At 50.3% G+C, this 17,385-nt stretch overlaps 1 protein-coding gene across 7 annotated transcripts in view; it reads left to right on the top strand.

Moving 5' to 3' along the window:
* EFCAB6 (EF-hand calcium binding domain 6) overlaps nucleotides 1-17,385 on the top strand; it is a 219,775-nt gene that overhangs the window by 197,606 nt on the left and 4,784 nt on the right. For 5 of the 7 annotated variants that reach the window (XM_059187204.1, XM_059187201.1, XM_059187202.1 and 2 more), the window contains 4 exons: nucleotides 5,357-5,584; nucleotides 11,183-11,413; nucleotides 13,796-13,964; nucleotides 15,515-15,699. In XM_059187204.1, the coding sequence (XP_059043187.1) occupies nucleotides 5,357-5,584; nucleotides 11,183-11,413; nucleotides 13,796-13,964; nucleotides 15,515-15,699 (813 nt within the window). Of the gene's footprint in view, nucleotides 1-5,356; nucleotides 5,585-5,987; nucleotides 7,509-11,182; nucleotides 11,414-13,795; nucleotides 13,965-15,514; nucleotides 15,700-17,385 lie in introns of those variants that run through there. The other 2 variants (XM_059187200.1, XM_059187203.1) reach the window with 2 other exon arrangements.

The raw sequence follows: 17,385 nt of genomic DNA, 5'->3' as shown, positions 1-17,385 counted from the left end.
CTCGGGGCTCTGGGAGTTAGATAATAGCAGGGGTCCGACTCGCGGCCCAGGCTGTCCCACTGAGCAGGATTCCCTACCAGGCTGTCCTCAGCATCACTCACCAGACTGTCCCAAGCCCCGGAGCTCAGGACCCCTGACCCTCCCAGCTTGGGAGCTCCAGTGACCCTCCTGACTTTGCTGCCCTTCTCTCTCCACCCAGAGAACAAGCATTAATACTTGCGTGTATGTGCACACATGTGTGTATCACAATCATTTGGACCGTTTTTTGGATCCTTTTCCACTTAGTACATCACAAAAATTTTATTATATTATTAAATTATTCCTTGAAAGATTCTATATAACTACACTGTAATCCATCCTATAGAACTATCAAATCTTGGGGCACATGGGTGGCTCAGTCTGTTAAATGCCTGACTCTTGATTTCGGCTCAGATCATGATCTCAGGGTCATGAGACCAAGTCCCACATTGGGCTCCTCGCTCAGCAAGGCATCTGCTCGCGATTCTTCCTCCCTCTCCCTCTGCTCCTCCCCCAAATGGTCCTTGCACGCTGTCTCTCAAGTACATACATAAAATCTTTAAAAAAGAAATAACATATCATATTTAACTGTTTCCCTACTATCAGGCATCCAAACTGTTGCCAATTTTGTAAAATCTTGTTAATTTTGTAAATAATTCTGTAATGATTATAGTTCCATGAGCTCACCTTGTGTATTTCCCAAGGTACTGGAAGGACTGTCTCCCTTGGCCAAGGTGGAAACCCAGGAGGACCGTGGTTTAAAGTGGATGGGTCAGGAGAGAAGAAAAAATTTTCCTTTCTGAAACTTGGATGTTCTTTCTTGCTTACAAGGTCACTCTGAGCCAAAGCTGTCTTGGAGTCAACCACACCGTTCAATACGTCTTTAGTGGTATCATGGCTCGGCCACAGTTAGAGGCCTATTTCTCATCCACTAACAATCTAAGCAGGTGGCCACTGATGTCCTTGCATGTTTCTAGACCAAGCTACACTCTTCTGATTGTATCCAGTTCATAGTGTCACTATCGGGCAGGTCAAAAACTTCATTGCTAGCCTTTCCCAAGAATTTCGTGGCAATTCTCCTATATTTATTGTCCCTATCAACTTTAGTGTCTATATGTGTGATGATTCTCCCAAATATCCACTGAGATTTTTATTAAGATTTTATTAACTTTATTTATAATTTGAGATCTTTTGAAATGGCATCTTCCTATCTGGGATCACAGTACACGTCCATTTGTACTCCAACCTGCTCTGACAGCCCCTCCATAGAATGTGCACAGCCGTCTCTGTGTGGGTCTTGTGCTTTCATATGAAACTTAGCCCAGAGCATTCAAGAGCTTGTTACCAATGTAAATGTGGGTCGGTTTCATGATACAATTTCTAACGAGTTATCATTATTGCCCCCAAAATGGTATTGCTGTTTCATATTTTTGGCTTTATTCCAGCCCCTTTCCTCACTGTCTGGAGATTTTCTTGTTGTACCATCACATCCACAAATAACAGTGAATCTCGTTGTCAACATTCATTCGGTTTATTTCATCTTCTTGTCTTATTTCGAAAGCCAGAGCCTCTAAAAATATGAATAGTAGAACTGACAGTCTAGCGTGCCTATCTTGTTTTGGACTTCAGTGCTTTAATATGTTACTCATTTACTATGTTTGAAGACGATGTCTGGCTAATACTCTCAATTAGGGAGAGAGTATTACACACAGGATCTTCATTTTATCTCTGTGTGGTGCAGAAATGGCTACACTGTTTCTAACAGGATTAGTTGCTGGATTTTGTTAAATGCCTTTTGCCATCTGTCGATCTGTGACCTCATATAAGGAATTGAAAGGTCTGCTAATTCTTGGAGGATTCTTATAGTTGGGATAAACCCTAGTTGATTTGTGATTTAAAAATAATGGGGCTAAGTATTCCTAATGGTCTTTTTAAAAATGTTTTAATGTCTTCATGTTAGTGCTTGTAAACTAGGTGAGCTTATATTTTTTGTTTCAAGTGTTTATAATATGTTGGTGTTAGGGAAATATATATAATGAGTTGGGACACCGTATATTCCTTTCTGTGTTCTAGAATTATTTGACTACTGTAAAAATTATTTATAGCTTAAAAGTGAGATACAGTTTGCCCTTAAAATCAGCTAGGTTTGGCACCTTTTTAATAATAGATGATAGATCTTTTAATAGCGTTTTCAGTTTCTTTTATGGTTACTTGTCTATTCAGGCCTTTCTAATACACAAGTTAAATTTAGTAATGTCTCTTTTGCTTAAAAATGATCCAGTTTCCAAAAAAAAAAAAAAAAAAAAAAGATCCAGTGTCCTCTGGAATTGAAACCATATTAACCCAGGTTGCATAATCTACTAAGTGAGAATTCTTCTACATCTATTGGTAGAATGAGAGGATTTCCATTTTGTTTTTTGTGTTAAAACTTCCAAAGAGCACTCACATAAACCATCTCATGTCAGCCCTTCCTTACTCCATCTGGATCGATGAGGAAACAAGAGGGAAAGGGGGCTCAGGGCTCGCATGGGGCCACACTGTGTTAGAGGCAGAGTCTAGCCTCAGACCCAGGACACCCGCCATCCCGGGCTAGACTTGTCCTCCTGTGTTCTTCCCAGCTGGGGGCCCATCCTTCTCAGGGCACAAAGGAGCGCCAAGTGTCAGGTCGGGCTTCGAGCACAACTCTCCTCCTGGAGGAGGTTCCTTTGCACTCTGAATACCAACACCCCGTGGAGTGTTTAGGGAAACAGCCCTGTGCTTAGCTATGGGAGGTGAGCTGTAACTGTCTGGAAATGTATCACATCCACCAGTAAGGTCAGTCTCGTTTTCTAGAATGGGAAAAAGAAAAGCATTCACTTGCTTTGAATGGCTCCAAGTGGATGTCTTTAAAAGCAGCTGTTTACCTTTCAGTGGTTGAAGGTGACACAGGCTGGGGTCCGAGTGTGGGGTCATGTTTTTGAGGGTATTTTCAGAATCATTCTGTGTTTGATGCAGCTTCATAAAGTAACATTACGCTCTGTCATGAAGGAGGGTAACACAGAATACATATATTGCTGTGGAATTGCTGAAAATGAGACATGACCAAGTTTTCTTTTCATTTAAATTCAATTAGCCAGCATGTAGTACATCATTAGTTTCAGATGTAGTGTTCAATAATTTATCAGTCGTGTGTAGCGCCCGGTGCTCATCACATCACGTGCCCTCCGTACTGCCCATCCCCCAGGTACCCCATCCCCCCCCCACCCCACCCCCAGCAAACCCTCAGTTTGTTTCCCAGAGTTAAGAATCTCTCGTGCTTTGTCTCCTGCTCTGATTCCTTCCCAATCAGTTTCCCCTCCCTTCCCCCGTGGTCCTCTGTGCTGTTTCTTACGTTCCACATGAGTGAAACCACGTGAGAATTGTCTTTCTCTGAGACTATTTCATTCAGCATAATCCCCTCCACTTCCATCCACACTAATGTAAATGGTAAATATTCAATCCTTTCTGACGGCTGAGTAATAGTCGTTTGTGTATATGGACCACATCTTTATCCATTCATCTGTCGATGGATGTCTCATCTCCTTCTACGGTTTGCCTATTGTGGACACTGCTGCTATGAACATTGGGGCACATGTGCCCCTGCGGATCACTACATTTGTATCTTTGGGGTAAATACCCAATAGTGCGATTGTTGGGTCATAGGGTAGCTCTATTTTCAATTTTTTGAGGAACCTCCATACTGTTTTCCAGAGTGGCTGCACCATCTTGCATTCCCACCAACAGTGTAGGAGGGTTCCCCTTTCTCTGCATCCTCACCAACACCTGTCGTTTCCTGACTTGTTCATTTTAGCCATTGCGACTGGTGTGAGGTGGTGTCTCACTGGGATTTTGATTTGTAGTTCCCTGATGACAAGTGATGTTGAACATTTTTTCACGAGACACAACCCAGTTTTAATACTAGTTGGGGGGATTAAACATGAAAATCTTGTGAAGGTCTTAGCACAGTGCTACGCATCACGAGAGCTGTTACAGCTAACAGTCACGACAGGTTTTGATGGAGGAAATTTGGCAGATTTCAGAATTCAGCCTCGTCAGGAGACAGCTGTCATGCACTGTCACCCATGCATTCTCACAGAGCCCAGTGCCCCCTCCCATCCCACAGCCTCACCCCTTCCTCAAATTTCAGGAGCTGAACCGCTGAGGCAGCAAATGCAGGTCTGGTTTGGGGGTCCTTTTTCTGCTTGCAGCAAGCAGGTGGATGTTAGGGCGGTTTCCCTGTCCACTCCGCCGACCCCTGTCCCCTCATGGAAGGCTCAGAACACCGCTGCCCTTTAAGCCCCAGTTGCCCAAGTCTGGCTTCATCGCAAGCTCAGTCTGTCCTCCTGACTGGCCCCAGGCTGAACACAGAGTGATGTTGGGTCTTAGCATCCATTGGTGATCACGAAGTAACTTCCTCGCCTGCTATTCCTGCTGTCCTGCCTGTCCACCATAATGGTCATCAGCACACGTAGAACGTGGTCTGCGGTCCTCCCCAGGCTCCTCTCTGCTCACCTTGCCCGGCCCTCTTACCAGCGCATAGCCCATACATCCAGTAGGAAGCTCCTTCTCTCCCCACCCCCTATTTCCCCATAGCCTGTTCCTCCTCCCTCCAGAAAGCAGCCCTGAGCCCAGGCCATGGCTCACCCCATCTCCAGACGCCCAGGCACCATGGACAGCGCCAGGAGGCCCTGACATTCGGCCTCCCGACTGCCCAGGAGAGGTTTGGAACGCCTGGGGCTCAACAAACCTGCTCCACAGCCCTGCTCAGCCTCCAAGCCCACAGATTCTGCTGAAAGCCCTGTGGGCCTCCAAGTTTTAGGCTTAAGGGAACCCGTAGCCAGCAGTGGTGCTGCAGCATCACGTCGTAGTAAGGGCCCGCAGAAGCTGCCTTTCCAGTTCTAACCACTGGGAGTGTAAACTCTCTGCGCTGATGTCCAGAAATACGAGCGGTCTGGATCCGCATTTACTCCCTTAACTCAGAGCGGACGCTCGCTGTGGCTTTGTGAAGTGAACCAAAGGACAGAGCAAATGAGTGGATGCAGGAGAACAAAGGCCTGACCTCCCCAGGGCCGTCTCCACATGACCTCCCCCTGCACGGTGGCCCTGACTTGTGGCTCCCTCTCCAAGGCCAGGGAGCCTGGGCTTCCCTTTCAGCCAAGTCTGAACCTCTGTTTGGATCCTCTCTGAGACCTGCCTCTGGGTGGCACTTTTCCTCACAGAGCCGGGGCTCCCCTCGGACCTGCCTTGAGCGGTGGGCCCGGAGCCACGAGATGACTTATTGTTTATTATAAGGATCAATCTTCCTTTTTTTTTCCCCCAGACTGCTGCTGAGTGGGCTGAGAAAATGCCCAAAGGCCCGCCGTGTACGTTTCCCAAGGAAACGGCAAACCAGGAGCTGCTGGCTCGGCTGCACAAGGCGGTGGGCTCCCACTACCGCGCCATTGCTCAGGAGTTCGAGAACTTCGACACCATGAAAACGAACACCGCCTCCAGGGATGAATTTAGGGCCATTTGCTCCCGCCACGTCCAGATTCTGACAGATGAGCAAGTAAGAAATGCATTTGGTTCCTTGTCCTACGTGGTGGTGTATGAGCACATCCGGCCAGAGTTTAGGGCTATTCTCTATCTTGAAAATGCTGGAAGGTTTTGGGTGGTGGTGGTGTTATTGTTTTGTTTTCAATCTTGCTGAAGACTCACAGGAGCCTTCTGTTTGTGTAACAAGCATGAATTGCACCTTTTCAGTCAGGGCACATATAAAATCAAATTCTTAAAATCAAATTAAACTGGGCTCCAGCGACCATGCTCCCTCTTCCTTCTCTGGATAATCACTGGGCCTGTGTCACCCAAAGACTCCCACACCCGAACGGGGCAGCGTAGAGCCTGGGGGTTGCTCTGGGCCTCCTACCAACCCCTGTTCCCTCTCCCCGCCCTCCCCCTGGTTCCATTGTCAGTGTTTCCAGAAGCTCTGGGGGTACCACTGTGACCATGCTGGTGACATGTCCACCCCACCGGCTGGACACAGACCACCGTCTCTGAGGGCCTCCTGCCCATCACAGAAGAGATTCTCAGCAGTTTCCTCCTCAAAAACTGAATGGTGCTCTTTTTAGCTCTGACAACCTGTTGCATTGGCTTCTCTGCTCTCCGGGACGACCTTCCAAGGCCAAGAGCGCCTCCCAACAGGACGGCATCCTGAGGGTCTGCCTTGCTTGCTGACATCAGTCCGTAATATCCCTACATGTCAGCAGCGCCCAGGGCTCGTTCCTCACTGGGGCCCAAACACCAAAAAAGAGCCCAGCATAGAGCAGGTGCTCAGCAAGTCCTTGTGAATGGATGGTGTCGTGGCTTTGGTGTCCACATTCTCCCACGCCACGGGCCAGTGGCCAAACAGCTGGGATGACACAGAGCACCAGGGATCCAAGCACGGAAGCAGAATTCCCTCCCCAGCAGACAATGCACTGCTCCGAGCACTCTCCACTGGTCGAACAAGCTGCCACCCTCATCCGAGAGAATAGCTCAGGTGGAAACTGAAATCCAAAATACTTCCAGAAGCAACCCCACCCCCGTGCTTCCTCTGACTCTGCTTTGGCTCAGCCCGGGTTCCTGGGTGGAAAGGTCACTCTCGGTTCCCAGGTTGGGTCACCCCACAATGAGGCCTCATTTTCTTGGGGCTTCAGGATTCATACAGCCAACCCCCTCCCCACTCAGGCTTCTGAACTCGCCACCCCCGGAAGGAATTCATTCATATTGAGTAATATGAACATCGGATTTCACTTTCCTAAAATCCCACTTTTTTAAAGCGTTATGATCATTTTTGTTAACAAATGGAAGTGCTTCCCCCACCAACCGTACAGTCCCAGAGATCATCAAAGCTGAGCGAGATCGCTATTTGCAAATACTTCTCTCCATTACCATAAATGGATAGAAATCTTTAAAATTAATCCAGTTGCCTTTATTATTCTATGGGGCCAACTAACAAAGGTTTTGCTAATAAAGATTTTTCATTTCATCTAAATGAGCAAAATTTTACTCTAATTATCGATGTAAATTAATGACATGCTGGCATATCCGGCGTGTGTGACAGAATTGGATTTGAATTGTCCACTAAGAAAGCTTCCACCATCCCCAGCACATCCAGCCCCCCACCTCTCCAGCAAAATCAAGCACTTATTTTTAAATGCTGTCTCTAAAAATATGCAGACACATCTCAAATATAGACTGCATCATCGAGGCATCAAAGTCTGGCGCAAGTACCATGGTTTAAGTTGGGGAACGATTAGCAAAAATTGTGCTCTATTTGGGAAGGATGCTTCTGGATACAGGCTGGCGAACAGGAAGCCAAAGCCATAGAGATGCACGTTTTCTCCTTGCATGAGTCATGTACCAGGACCTTCTTGGGTGGATGGTACCGTCTCTGTATGGGGAGACAGAGAAGTAATTTGGCAGCCCTAAATTGTCTGGACCTCGCTTGCCATTATTCAGAAGGGCTAGGGCTCCCTGAAGATGCTGGGACCCTTCCATCCAGGTTAACCAGCATCCTAGTAGAGATCTCCTGTCTTGGTTTATTTGCTGTATAAAAACTAGCTCATAAAACAACAACAACAACAACAACAACAACAAAAGAAACATCATGAAGCTGAGACGTCAGCTTTCTTGACTTACAGAGCTCTGAAAGCAGGGGAAGTGCCACATCTTTTGAAACCTTCTGGTGTAAGTAACCTTTCAGCAAAGGAGAGCAACTTTCGGAGCAGGTGGAGTTAGAAACTGATGGGTCTTTGTGACTCAGCAGAAAATGTCTAATAAAAGGCCATAGGAGCTGGGTCCACTTGGATATGACTTAAGAAGATAGGGACCCCCAGAGAGAGCCTCTCCTGGTCAGGCAATTGAGATCTGTCCTGGCGACTGCATGGGGACTTGGCTCTATTTGCGGCTGTTAGGGAAAGGAACTATTCAACATCCTGAACATTTCAGACATGGTGTTTCTTTAACAGATGCCTCTAGGAGATGAGAAACACGCAGGCAAATAACAAACAGCCCTTCAGACAGGCAGACCTGGGTTTCAATGCTGCTTCTGCACTTGTCCAGCTGTGTGACTTTGGACAAGTTACTCAGCCTCTCTGGGCTTCATTGTCCTTGAACTTTGTTTGAGTTTGTTGTTGCTGTTGTTACCCTGAGGGTGCGCAGTGCACAGGCATCAGACTCCTCCAGCAGGAGACGGCCTCCACTGTGTGTGGGCCCCAGAGCTGGCACCTCTGCCACGTTCCCACCCCTGATACCCCTTCCGTGGCAGTCAGACCCAATCTTGTCTCTGTGGTAGGTCTCCGGCAAGAGAGTTCCCAATCCTCCCCCGCCCCCCACCCACCCTGGTGTCACTGACCTCTGACCTTTGCTCTCTGTACAGATGCAGAATCTGGGGTTGCCCCCCCTCCTCCAGGCCTTTTGCTGACATCCTTCCCCCAGGAGCCATGGATCCGTGGCTGGGCCGGGGGTGGGGGGGGGTGGGAGGGACTTCCTACCCCTCCTGAAGGCAGACGGGTTTGCTTCTTCCTTCCCTCCCCCGGGGGTCCCGGTCTGGAGTGGGTTTTGCTCCGCCTCCCCCAGCGGCTTTACGCTTTCAGTTCCCCGGAGCCGAGGCTCTGGAGACGCGAGTCTGTCTGTGCCGTCTATGCCGTCGTCGTGCGCATTGTCTCCGGAGCTGTGACAGGGGTGCGTAGAGGAGAGCATGTGAGCGTGAGCGTGACCTGTGTCTGGGCCTCCCGGCCAGTCCAGCCCCTCGTGCCAGCCCACACTTGCCCTGGACGGATCTGTTAACACTGTAGCCGATTTCCTCCTGAGCTCTGCCAGGCGTGAGGGCTGGGGTGTCTGGTTCTCCTGGAGATTTAGGGCTCCATGACATTCGGTCCCCTGGGGTCCCTGGAGCCTCCCCCTCTGATGGGCCTTACACATTCTGATTCGGTAAATATTTGACTTTCTCTTGTTGTGGGGATGGGAGGGGCTCTCTCTGGCAGTTTCCCCATCACAGCAGTGGACCCTGAAGTCACGTGTTTTTCAGTGTTCAGAAGGCAGTTGCTACTGCACATTTGAAGGGGACACTTCAGGAAGGGCACGATCTGCTGCCGTGACATGGAAACTGACTCAGAATTTTGCCTGGGTTTCACGCCCGGCTCCCAGGCCTGTAATTTCAGAACGCGCTCTCATGGTGCCCATGTCCGGTCCTCTTGATGCCTCTCCAGTCCCCGCAGCCCCCAGCAGCCTTGTCCTATGCCACATCCTTCGCCTCCGTTGGTGTTCTTGGGTGTGCCGACCAATCAAGATTGAGGGGCGACGTGTGGGCTTCCACTTCCCACGTATCCAATTCCACATCGTCCTGGCAGCGTTCATTCTGCCCTTCATGGTGCAGAGAGGATTTCCGTGGTCCTGCCTTGACGTTCACTTGTACCACAGATTTAATTAGGAGTTGGTTCCTCCCTGCTCCTCCTGCCAGACCAGGAGCCACCATTATTGTCCTTGTGGTTCCATAAATACCCTCGCTTCCATGCTCCAGGTACTCACCGCATCCTCAAGCATTCACACCCTCCTTTGCATTCACCCTTGATAACATGACCTTCCTCCTCCTTCCTCTTCGTGTTGCTGACGCAGCATGCAGGAGAGCCCTCCACAGCCCACTTCCTCTTATTCAGCCACATCTCACTGTGTTTCCTGAAAGCCCTGCGTGAGGACTGGGATCACAATATGGCTTTGTGCTATCTGTCCCCCTCATTTTTAAAGGATCTTACCATTGTCTGGTCAGTCTTCTGTGAGTTTTGTAGGACTTTCCGCAGTTGAGCAAACATTTCCAGAGCACCTGCTATGGGCTAGTCCTTTTGTGAGAAGTTCAACGTTCGAAGATGAGTCTCGGATGACCTTCAGAGAGCTTCAGGACCAGGAAGGGCAATGTCTCTTGCATGGGTGGCTTCAGCACAAGGGGAGAAGGTAGAGAAGCATGCCAGTCATCTGTCCTGGGGGGTTGGGAGAACCTTCCTGAAGGGAGACAGTTGGAGGTGGTCACTGCCCTTGGTGATGGTGAATTCTCTCCAAGACCACGTGGTGAACCACTTTCTCAAGGTCTCTCATTTCCACACGGCGCCTCTTGGAGCCATCCTTGTAACTTCCTGAAAATCTACTATTCTTTTGAAATAAAAAGTATAAAACCCATTAATCAAGAATATTGTCCCAGACTAAACCTGTTTCCCTTCTCAGGGCCTGGAACATTCCCTGTCTCTTCCCCACCCCTCAGTGCTTCATTTCCAGAATTTCAGACAGAGCCAGCAGGGTCTCTCATCACTGCCTTTGAGAAACCCGGAGGCCAGAAGTGCTGGCCAAGGCCAAGGCCCACAGGAAGGAGGGGACACCGCTCCCCTTGGCATGTGCTGAAATCTGGGGCCCTACCAGTTCTGAAAGGCCCTAAAAACCAACTCAGAATTAAGCTACCCCTCTTCTTAGTTCCCCGAAAGCCCTCAGTCATCAAAAGTGGCTCAGGTAGGATGCTGGGGTCACTCTGCTCGGTATCTGTGCTCATATGGTCCAGACACGGCCTGGAACCAACCCAAAGCCACATGCTGCACTCTGGTTTCCCTTTTCCAGCTGGTGGGGAGGCAGCTCTGGCCCTCTGTGGGCCACGTACTACAGCTGTGAGCACAGCAGGGAGCGTGGCAGAACTCAGGTACCCGCAAGGAAGAGAAATGAGGCTGGCCGGCCTTCCCCAGGACCATGGTGGACCGGGCTTTGATTTGCGTTTCCCCCCACAGTGTCCTTATATACACACAGCTCGGGCTCCGTGACTCATCACAACATTTAATGGCTTCAACTACTCACTAAGGGCACAATTCAATTAAAAAATGTCCTGCGGAAGCCATGAGTAATCCTCTTGAACGAATGAATCCTCTTGAATGAATAATCCTGTTCGTCTTTCAGAGGCTTCCATCAGGCACAGACCAAGTGGGGTTCCCCCCTTTTCAATTTTTTTTTTTTTTAATAGACGTGGGTCTCGGACCTCCGCTGTGAGCGCTGGCCTTCCCCAGCTCCTGCCTGCGTCTCCGGGGCGCCGCGGGAGACTCCGTTGGGCTCTTACGTTCACCCTCTTAAACGCTCACTTCTGCTTCTTTGCCAGTTTGACAGACTGTGGAGCGAGATGCCGGTCAATGCCAAGGGCAGGCTGAAGTACCCAGACTTCCTGAGCATGTTCAGCTCCGAGAGAATGGCAACACCGCCGACCGCTGGCAGTTCCATCAAGGCCCAAAGGGGCAGCAGTGTTCCCGAAGTCTCGTACAGAAGCAGGTCTGCAGTGTCGTCGCCCACTCACAACCTGAAGGCCGGGCTGAAACCTCCGAGCCACCTGTGTGTGAGTCCTTCTTGATGTCGTGCCGCCGTCACCAGGGCCCCAAAGCCCCCCCCCGGCCCCGGACCTAAGGGGCCTAGAGTCTCTAAGGGACAGGCGACTGAGAAGGTCGCCTGGGCAGAGCCTGGGGTAGGGGCACAGGAGAGGAGCCCATAGGTGTGTCCTTAACACTCACCTGCCTGGAGCAGGAAGGGCGGAGGTGTGAGGAAAGATTGGGGAGAGGGTGGGTGGAAGGGAGGTGTGGGGTGTGGAAGGAGGAATAAGGCGGCTTTCAGGTGAGAAGTGGGTACAGGAGCAGGGGCAGGAGACTGAGACGCCAGCAAGCTGGGCTTTCATCAGACAGGAAAGCAAATGCCCCACGGTAGGGAGGCAGTGTGTGCAAGGCCCAACTGTGTGCCCTGCTGTGAAGTGTTGCTCCCATTTTACAGCTAAAGATACTGAGGCTCGAATAGGTATCCTTACATTAGATGCGGAGAGACCCAATTTCAAACCAAGGCCTGTCTAACGTTGCAGCTCTGTCCCCAGGCTGAGCTGCCCAGCCTGGGGCACAAGAAAGAGGCCAGATTCACAGAGGCTCTTGCCTCATCTGCGGGAAAGGTGACGGTGTCTCCGGGGAAGGGGGCTTGAGAGTATCCCAGCCACGTACTTAGGGCCGCCATCGCTGGGCTTCGTGCGTGGCGAGCGCTCAGAGACGGAAGTTATCCTTCCTTCGCTCAGTCGATGCACGTTTACTGCACACCTACTATGTGCTACATTTTATTCTAGAGCTGAGAATGAACAAAGGTGCCTGCCCTTGTGGAGTTTACATTCTTGGAATAATAGCCAAGAAACGGTGAATAATAAGTATTTAACAAGACGAAGACAGTGAGTAGAGCAGAATGAGGGGGGGGTCAGGAGGACCCCAAAGATGTCCACGTCCTAATCTCTGGGAGCTGTAATATGTCACCTTACATGCCAACGAAGAATCAGGGTTGCAGATGGAATTAAAGGTGCCCACCAGCTGATTTAAGACAGGATTATTCTGAAGTGGCTGGGAAGGCCCAGGGCACCCGCAAGGGTCTGTACACAGAGAGACAGAGGCAGAAGGGAAGTGTCAGAGAGACGCCATTGGAGAAAGGCCCACCTGATGCTACTGACTTGGAAGGTTCAGGAAGGGACCACAAGCTCAGGAGTGTGGGCACATCTGGATGCTGGAAAAGGTAAGAAACGGATTCTCCCTTAGAACCTCGGAAAGCACTCAATCCTACTGACACCCTGATTTTAGCTCAGTGGGACCCATTTCAGGCTTCTGACCTCCAGAACTGGAAAAGAATAACCATGTGCTGTTTGAAGCTGCCAAGTCTGTAGCTCTGTTACGGCAGCCACAGGAAACACACTGCAGGTAGGGGGAGGGGATGGGCACAGCAAGGACCTGGGCTTTCACTCCCGGGGGTGGAGCCCTGCAGGTGTAAGCACAACAGTGATATGGACAGCAAGCCTCCGTATAAAGGTGCCTGTCTGTGTGCTGAGTAGGGGCTGTGCATAGAGTGGGTGCTGGAGGCGTGGGCAGAAGAAGCAAGGAAGCGGGGAGAGGCTGCCGTGGTCCAGGGGAGAGGCCTGGTGGCTCCGAGTGAGGTGGGCAGTGGGGAGCTGGTGGCCAGAGGTCAGATGCTGGGTGTGTCTTTGAGGTAAAGCCAACAGGATGTCCCAACAGATTAGGTGTCAGCTTGAGAGAGAGAGAGTCCAGGTTGGCTTCTGAGGTTTTGGCCTGAGCACCTAGGAGAAAGGTGTTACGTCTACCCAGATGGGGACGGTGCAGCTGGGACAGGAATCCGGAGGAAGAGCAGGAATTCAGCTGAGTTGGTTACTCAGATAACCTTAGGACGGAGGATGCATGGGCTACATCCAATTCATTCCCCGTATTTAAATGGATAATACAATAGACCGAGAACGGCCTCATACTTGGTCCACATAATTTCACAATATTGGACATTCTGGAAGGGAGTGCAGGATTAGACATCCATGAAAATGACAAGTGACTCCCTTTCTTTGATAAGTCTCTTCCTCTGGTGAAAAATATGTTATTGTCACCACCCACCCACCCACACACACACACACACACTCACACACACCAGTAATATATTTAAATAACATCTCCCTATACTTGAATCTTGGCTACATGTTTCTTTCCAGACTATGTTGGTCACTGCGTTTAGGCGCCGATACAGCCCCCCGATGGAGTAACAAATGGCGGAATGCCACATCTGTGTTGCTGCTCCTTTATTTCTGAGCGAATCCTGCCTGTGAAATCTTGAACCCCAAACCTGAGCCCTGCCTGTAAGTTTGTATCATGGTTTCCATTTTGAATCTCTCATTACAAGACAATTTCTGTTCCTTTCTCTCTAGACCCCCACCAGCGTCGGCTCGGCGCCAGGCCCGCTGCCCTTGCAGAACTGTGAGCCCATCGAAAGCAAGCTCCGGAAGCAGGTTCAGGGCTGCTGGCGAGAGTTCCTGAAGGAATGCAAAGAGAAGGACATGAGCAAGCAGGGCGAGGTCACCGCGGCTGAATTCCTGGGTGCGTTCTCCTCAGAGTGTCACCTGCTGGCACAAGCCCATTCCCTTCCCCCCCCACCCCGCCCCGTGGCAGGCTGGGGACCTCCATAAATGCTGCCTCGCGGGACAAGAATTCCTAAGGCACCTCAACCCACCACGGGGCACGTTCACACCCACATGACCGAGTCTGCACACCATGGCATTCTCAGCGTTAGAAATCACGGACTTGCTTGTGGTCTCCGGGCGGCATGAAAGGTTCACAGGCTTGGAGAGCTGGTGGAGATGGGACCGGCGGAGGAGGGCCACGGCTGCGGACAGGCCAGCCCACCCAGGGCATCTTCTTTGCCCTATTGATCGCTCTGATGAGCTATTCAAATGACATCATCTGGGTTTCTAGTTCTCCTCATGGTTGCATGTGATTTATGCAGCATTTTATGTTACATAAAGGTAAATCTGACCTTGTCACTCCCCTGCTTGAAGCCCCCTGTGGTCAGCTCCCCCTCCTCCTGACTAATCTTTAGGTCCCTTTTTAAGGAAAATGTTTTTCTCAAGAACCTCCAATATTCATATAAATCACTTTCATGATAATCACGGGTTTAAAGTGTGCGAACAAAACAAGGTGTGAACCCTGTAAGTGAACAGCTCCTATGAAAAATAACCATTTCTAAATGAAATATAAAAGATGAAATCAATAATAATCAAGCATTGTTCCACTGATTTTACATGACATGTTTTGCTAAAACCAAATCAGCAATGTTGGTTTTAATGCATGTTTGAGTTCCATTTGGTTTTTAGTTAATTCTTTTGATTTTGAGGCTGATGAACCTTAGCTTGTCTCGTCGCTGTGTTTAGTTTTTACCCTGGAACCTGCTGAAGCCGCCCATCCATTATCCTGCTCAGCTTGTCTGGCTTCAGTAGCACATCCAAAATTCCATGCTATAAAATATATACTTATTAAGTTTCAGAAGTCCTTCTGTATGTTCTGAGCCCTGCTGATGACTTTCTGCAAGTCAGAACAGCAGAGTTGGGCCGCCCCTGGACGCTCCCCAGCCCAGCCCCGTCCCGCCCTGTATGTCCTGGTCAGCATCGCGATCTGCTGTCACTTCCGTGCAAAGGCAGAAGGACCTCGGGTTGCACATTGCACCTGGTGTCTTCCAGCCTGTGTTTGGTTTGAAGGCACCGTTTATATACAGAAAGTCCACTTCGGTGCTTTTCCTCCCCAGCCTTAGCAAGCAGCGCTCCAACTCTGTCCCTCCCTGTTGCCAGCACGGCTTCCTCTGTGCTCTGACTGTACTGCTGGGACCACAGCAGTGGCGGCTGCAAAACCTGACAGCCGGCCAACACTAGGCCAGCGAGGGCCCAGCAGGATGCAGGGGACCCCTTCCTCCTCGCCGCACGCAGTTTGCCGTGCCTCTGCCTGTCTGCTTCTGTGTCTGTCCAGCCACACCCACCGCGAGCCTGTGAGCCAGGACCCAGCCCCGAGCCCCTTGGCCGGAGATGAATGCATGCGGGCATGAACAAATGAATGAGCGAGCAGATCGCCAGCAGCTGAACTGGTATTTCTGTCTTTAGCTCTTGTGGAGAAGTTCAGTCTGGACATAAGCAAAGAGGAAAGCCAGCAGCTCATCGTGAAGTACGATCTGAAGAACAACGGGAGGTTTGCGTACTGCGACTTCATCCAGAGCTGTGTCCTCCTGCTGAAAGCGAAGGAAACCCCCCTGATGCAGAGAATGAAAATTCAGAACGCGCATAAGATGGTAGGCAGAGTCACCCTCCGGTGATGCCTGGCCCTTTTGGCCAGGCCCAAAGGCTTTCTCTCCTCTCTCAAGTCATTGTAAATTCAGATCGTCAGGCTTCATAGCCATGTTGGGCACAGTGGGCACAGAGCCTCTGGGAGGGGCCGCTGGCCAGTGAGGACCCTCCTGTCAGATGTCCCCAGTCTCACTGCCACCTCCCCTCGGACCCTGAAAATGGGCTCATATTTTGTCTATACACATATACATGCAAATCACACGTGCATGATAATCATGGTATCTGTATATCACACATGTGCAATATATGTGGACAGGTGTGATGGGTGTGTACTGTATTCGTGTGATCTGCGTGTGTGGGTGTGTACACATGACTCTCATGATGTGTGCACGTGTTCCCATGATAGTGCGTGTGTACTGCGCTTGTGTGATGTGTGCATGTACGCATAGTGCGAGTGTGTAGACACTTGTCGAGCGCGTCTCTGTTGTCCCGTCTTCTCCATTACATAAAGGCCTGTAGAGCCCCAGCACTTTCCAGGCGGGCACACGACCCCCAGGGTCTGCTCAATGGGCACAAAGCCAGCAAGCTGGTGGCTTCCTCAGGGAGGCAAAAGAACAGGTAAAGGCTTTGAGAGCGTCGCAAACAGCTCAAAATTTCCTTCCTTGGAAATGACTCAGAGATTTTCTTTCTCTCCTTCTGGAGCCCCGTAAGCCCCTGGAGACCCAAGACTGGGGACAGTAGCCCAGCTCTCTGGCTCCTCCCCCAGCACCAGGAGACACCTGTTTTGCAAACAGAAGTGAAATTATTTTTTTTTTTCACTACGAAAGAGTCTGTGTTTTAAGGACTCAGGTGATTGGATTGGGTCCCCCAGGATAACCCAGAACAATGTACATCTCTCCCTTTTTTTTTTTTTTAAGACTTTATTTATTTATTTGTCAGAGAAAGAGAGAAAGAGAGAGAGCACAAGCAGGGGGTGTAGCAGGCAGAAGGAAAAGCAGGCTCCCTGCTGAGCAAAGAGCCTGAAGCGGGACTCCGTCCCAGGACTCTGGGATCATGACCTGAGCTGAAGGCAGAGGCTTTAACCCACTGAGCCACCCAGGTGCCCCAAAGTGAAACATTTTTAATGGAAACATCCATGTATGTTCAAGCATCTGAGGCAGGCCAGACCCTTTCCTCTGGGTTGTCGGAAGGGGGGGGGTTGGAGACTCATCATCTTTCTTGGGTAAACTGTACCCACAATGCATTGTCTACAATTTCCTTTTTGTTTTTTTGAAGAGGAATGAGAACCGAAAGATGCCTAAATAGCAGGTGGACGTCACCATTCTGGGTTTTTACCTTTTCTCTCCATTATTTATCAGTTTTGTGATCCTCACTCACACCCAGTCCAACCAGTGTGCTCACGGATCGCAGTTCTCCCATCATCTGTGATACTGAACTGAAGGGCAAGTGCGGCTAGCGTGGCCAGCTCGGGGGGCAAACAGCTGGCTCCAGCCACCCCAGGACACAGCTGCAGGGACCAGCGTGCAGGGCGGACCCGGACTGCCCCAGCCGCTCCCCGTGGGTCCCGGTCATGCCCGGCAGCAGCAGGATCATGCTGGCTCAACCCAGCAAACAGTAGATCCCATGCAGAACGTTTCTATGCAGCTGAATTTGCATGTGATTTTGTGCAAAATTGGGTGTTGTCTTGGTGC

Source organism: Mustela lutreola, chromosome 8, assembly GCF_030435805.1.
Source record: "Mustela lutreola isolate mMusLut2 chromosome 8, mMusLut2.pri, whole genome shotgun sequence".
Classification (NCBI taxonomy): domain Eukaryota; kingdom Metazoa; phylum Chordata; class Mammalia; order Carnivora; family Mustelidae; genus Mustela; species Mustela lutreola.
The sequence above is the reverse complement of the archived record's forward strand: the minus strand, read 5'-3'. Positions and strand labels throughout refer to the sequence as shown.